Source organism: Mercenaria mercenaria, chromosome 14, assembly GCF_021730395.1.
Source record: "Mercenaria mercenaria strain notata chromosome 14, MADL_Memer_1, whole genome shotgun sequence".
Taxonomy (NCBI): Eukaryota; Metazoa; Mollusca; class Bivalvia; order Venerida; family Veneridae; genus Mercenaria; species Mercenaria mercenaria.
Window position 1 is genome coordinate 32707734 of NC_069374.1, and position 5266 is coordinate 32712999.

The following is a 5266-nucleotide window of genomic DNA, read 5'->3' on the forward strand; positions in this document are numbered from 1 at the left end:
GAATGATACTTTGTTGAGATGTTTCTGGTGAATGCTGGTGACCGATATTTTGTTGAGATGTCTCTGGTGAATGTGGGTGACCGGTATTTTGTTGAGATGTCTCTGGTAAATGCTGGTGAGTGATATTTTGTTGAGATGTTTTTTGTGAATGCTGGTGACGGATATTTTGTTGAGATGTCTCTGGTGAATGCTGGTGATTAATATTTTGTTGAGATGCCTCTTGTGAATGCTGGTGACTGATATTTTGTTGAGATGTCTCTGGTGAATGTAGGAGACTGATATTTTATTGAGATGTCTGTGGTGAATGCTGGTGACCGATATTTTGTTGAGATGTCTCTGGTGAATGTTGGTGATCGATATTTTGTTGAGATGTCTCTGGTAAATGCTGGTGAGTGATATTTTGTTGAGATGTTTCTTGTGAATGCTGGTGACTGATATTTTGTTGAGATGTCCCTGGTGAATGTAAAAGACTGATATTTTGTTGAGATGTCCCTGGTGAATGTAGGTGACTGATATTTTGTTGAGATATCTCTGGTGAATGTTGGTGACCGACATTTTGTTGAGATGTCTCTTGTGAATGTTGGTGACCGACATTTTGTTGAGATGCCTCTTGTGAATGCTGGTGAATGATATTTTGTTGAGATGTCTCTGGTGAATGTTGGTGACCGACATTTTGTTGAGGTGTCTCTTGTGAATGTGGGTGACCGATTTTTTGTTGAGGTGTCTCTGGTGAATGCTGGTGACTGAAATTTTGTTGAGATGTCTCTGATGAGTCTGGGTGACTGACATTTTGTTGAGATGTCTCTTGTGAATGTTGGTGACCGATATTTTGTTGAGATGTCTCTGGTGAATGCTGGTGACCGATATTTTGTTGAGATGTCTCTGGTGAATGCTGGTGAATGATATTTTGTTGAGATGTCTCTGGAGAATGTGGGGGACCGGCATTTTGTTGAGATGTCTCTGGTGGATGCTGGTGACCGATATTTTGTTGAGATGTCTCTGGTGAATGTTGGTGATCGATATTTTGTTGAGATGTCTCTGGTGAATGTTGGTGACCGACATTTTGTTGAGATGTCTCTGGTGGATGCTGGTGAATGATATTTTGTTGAGATGTCTCTGGTGAATGCTGGTGACCGATATTTTGTTGAGATGTCTCTGGTGAATGTTGGTGATCGATATTTTGTTGAGATGTCTCTGGTGAATGTTGGTGATCGATATTTTGTTGAGATGTCTCTGGTGAATGTTGGTGACCGACATTTTGTTGAGATGTCTCTGGTGGATGCTGGTGAATGATATTTTGTTGAGATGTCTCTGGTGAATGTTGGTGACTGACATTTTGTTGAGATGTCTCTTGTGAATGTTGGGGACCGACATTTTGTTGAGATGTCTCTGGTGAATACTGGTGACCGACATTTTGTTGAGATGTCTCTGGTGAATGTTGGTGACCGACATATTGTTGAGATGTCTCTTGTGAATGTTGGTGACCGACATTTTGTTGAGATGTCGCTGGTGAATGTTGGTGACCGATATTTTGTTGAGATGTCTCTGGTGAATGTTGGTGACCGACATTTTGTTGAGATGTCTCTGGTGAATGCTGGTGAATGATATTTTGTTGAGATGTCACTGGTGAATGTTGGTGACCGACATTTTGTTGAGATGTCTCTGGTGAATGTTGGTGACCGACATTTTGATGAGATGTCTCTGGTGAATGTTGGTGACCGACATTTTGTTGAGATGTCTCTTGTGAATGCTGGTGAATGATATTTTGTTTAGATGTCTCTGGTGAATGTTGGTGACCGACATTTTGTTGAGATGTCTTTTGTGAATGTTGGTGACCGACATTTTGTTTTGATGTCTCTGGTAAATGTTGGTGATTGATATTTTGTTGAGATGTCTTAGGTGAATGAAGGTGACCGATTTTTTGTTGAGATGTCTCTGGTGAATGTTGGTGACCGATATTTTGTTGAGATGTCTCTGGTAAGTGTTGGTGACCGACATTTTGTTGAGATATCTCTGGTGAATGTTGGTGATTTATATTTTGTTAAGATGTCTCTTGTGACTGCTGGTGACCGATATTTTGTTGAGGTGTCTCTAGTGAATGTTGGTGACTGATATTTTGTTGAGATATCTCTGGTGAATGTTGGTGACTGATATTTTGTTGAGATGTCTCTTGTGAATATTGGTGACTGATATTTTGTTGAGATGTCTCCGGTGAATGCTGGTGAAGGATATTTTGTTGAGATGTCTCTGGTGAATGATGGTGACTGATATTTTGATGAGATGTCTGTGGTAAATGCTGGTGACTGATATTTTGTTAGGGTGTCTCTGGTGAATGCTGGTGATCGACATTTTGTTGAGATGTCTCTGGTAAATGCTGGTGACTGATATTTTGTTGAGGTGTCTCTGGTGAATGATGGTGACTGATATTTTGATGAGATGTCTCTGGTAAATGCTGGTGACTGTTATTTCGTTGGGGTGTCTCTGGTGAATGCTGGTGACCGACATTTTGTTGAGATGTCCCTGGTAAATGTTGGTGACCGATATTTTGTTGAGATGTCTCTGGTGAATGTTGGTGATCAATATTTTGTTGAGATGTCTCTGGTGAATATGGTTGACTGATATTTTGTGGAGATGTCTCTGGTGAATACTGGTGACTGATATTTTGTTGAGATATCTCTGGTGAATGTTGGCGACTGATATTTTGTTGAGATGTCTCTTGTGAATATGTGGTGACTGATATTTGGTTTTTTGAGATTATCTCGGTGAATGCTGGTGAAGGATATTTTGTTGAGATGTCTCTGGTGAATGATGGTGACTGATATTTTGATGAGATGTCTGTGGTAAATGCTGGTGACTGATATTTTGTTAGGGTGTCTCTGGTGAATGCTGGTGATCGACATTTTGTTGAGATGTCTCTGGTAAATGCTGGTGACTGATATTTTGTTGAGGTGTCTCTGGTGAATGATGGTGACTGATATTTTGATGAGATGTCTCTGGTAAATGCTGGTGACTGTTATTTCGTTGGGGTGTCTCTGGTGAATGCTGGTGACCGACATTTTGTTGAGATGTCCCTGGTAAATGTTGGTGACCGATATTTTGTTGAGATGTCTCTGGTGAATGTTGGTGATCAATATTTTGTTGAGATGTCTCTGGTGAATATGGTTGACTGATATTTTGTGGAGATGTCTCTGGTGAATACTGGTGACTGATATTTTGTTGAGATGTCTCTGGTGAATGCTGGTGACTGATATTTTGTTGAGATGTCTCTGGTGAATGCTTGGTGACTGATATTTTGTTGAGATGTTTCTGGTGAATGCTGGTGACTGATATTTTGTTGAGATGTCTCTGGTGAATGCTGGTGACTGATATTTTGTTGAGATGTCTCTGGTGAATGCTGGTGACTGATATTTTGTTGAGATGTCTCTGGTAAATGCTGGTGACTGATATTTTGTTGAGATGTCTCTTGTGAATGCTGGTGACTGATATTTTGTTGCGTTGTCTCTGGTGAGCCTTGATTATTCATATTCATATTTTGTTGAGAATTGTCCAATAATTCTTGGTGGTTGATATTTTGTTGAGATGTCTGTGGTGAATGTTGGTGATCGACATTTTGTTGAGATGTCTCTGGTGAATGCTAGTGACTGATAATTTGTTGAGGTGTCTCTGTTGAGTGTTTTTGACTGATATTTGGTTTAGATGTCTTTGGTGAATACTGGTGACTGATGCTTTGTTGAGATGTCTCTGGTGAGCGTTGATTATTCATATTAATATTTTGTTGAGAATTTTCCGATAATGTTTGGTGATTCATAATTTGGTCAGACTTTGCAGGTGAATGATGGTGATTTAGATTTTGATTAGAATTCTCAAGAGTCATATTATTGTGAGTATTCTCAGGTGAATGTTGGGGATTCATATTTTGATGAGAATGTTTTGGTGAATGAAGCTGATTCGTATTAAGATGTGAATTCGTAGGTGATATATGATTATTTATATTTTGTTTAGAATTCTTTGGCAAATCTTGGTGAGTCATATTTTGTTGAAAATTCTTTGGTGATTGTTGATGTTTCATATTTTGAGAACTGTTTGATATATGTTTGTGATTTATATTGTCATGATAATTCTCTGGTAAATGTTTGTGTTTCATATTTTGATGAATTTGATCTGGTGAATGTTGATGAGAAGTGTTTGGTGAATTACGGTGGTTAATATTTGGATGCGAATTCACAGGTGAGTTATGGTGATCAATGTTTTGTTTAGAATTCTCCAAAGAATGCTGGTGAGTCATATTTTGTTGAGAGTCTTGTGGTGAATGTTGATGATTCATATTTTGATGAGAACTGTTTGGTATATGATGGTGAGTTATATTTTCATGATAATTCTCTAGTGAATGTTTGTGTTTCATATTTTGGTGTGAATTCTCTGGTGGTGAATGTCGGTGATTAATATTTGGATGAGAGTTCTCTCGTGAATGTAGGTGATTTATATTTGGATGCGAATTCTCTGGTGAATGTTGGTGATTTATGTTTTGATGAGTGTTCTCTCGTGAATGTTGGTGATTCATATTTGGATGAGAGTTCTCTCGTGAATGTTGGTGATTCATATTTGGATGAGAATTCTCTCGTGAATGTTGGTGATTCATATTTGGATGAGAATTCTCTCGTGAATGTTGGTGATTCATGTTTGGATGAGAGTTCTCTCGTGAATGTTGGTGATTCATATTTGGATGAGAATTCTCTCGTGAATGTTGGTGATTTATGTTTGGATGAGAGTTCTCTCGTGAATGTTGGTGATTCATATTTGGATGAGAATTCTCTGGTGAATGTTGGTGATTCATCTTTGGATGAGAATTATCTGGTGAATGTTGGTGATTTATGTTTGGATGAGAGTTCTCTCGTGAATGTTGGTGATTTATGTTTGGATGAGAGTTCTCTCGTGAATGTTGGTGATTTATGTTTGGATGAGAGTTCTCTCGTGAATGTTGGTGATTTATTTTTGGATGAGAGTTCTCTCGTGAATGTTGTTGATTCATATTTGTATGAGAATTCTCTGGTGAATGTTGGTGATTCATGTTTGGGTGAGAGTTCTCTCGTGAATGTTGGTGATTCATATTTGGATGAGAGTTTTCTCGTGAATGTTGGTGATTCATATTTGGATGAGAATTCTCTCGTGAATGTTGGTGATTCATATTTGGATGAGAATTCTCTCGTGAATGTTGGTGATTCATATTTGGATGAGAATGCGATTGGGCTGCATAGGAAGATGAATG

The 5266-nt window shown here is 38.5% G+C and overlaps 1 protein-coding gene across 1 annotated transcript; it reads right to left on the reverse strand.

Annotated features, from left to right (window-relative positions):
• Positions 1-283: 283 nt before the first annotated feature.
• LOC128548155 (filaggrin-2-like) lies at positions 284-3523 on the reverse strand. The gene is made up of 3 exons (XM_053522576.1): positions 3200-3523; positions 2348-2971; positions 284-1750 (listed from the first exon to the last, which is right to left on the reverse strand). Exons 1-3 carry the CDS (start codon positions 3521-3523, stop codon positions 284-286), a joined length of 2415 nt encoding a protein of 804 aa, XP_053378551.1.
• Positions 3524-5266: the final 1743 nt, after the last annotated feature.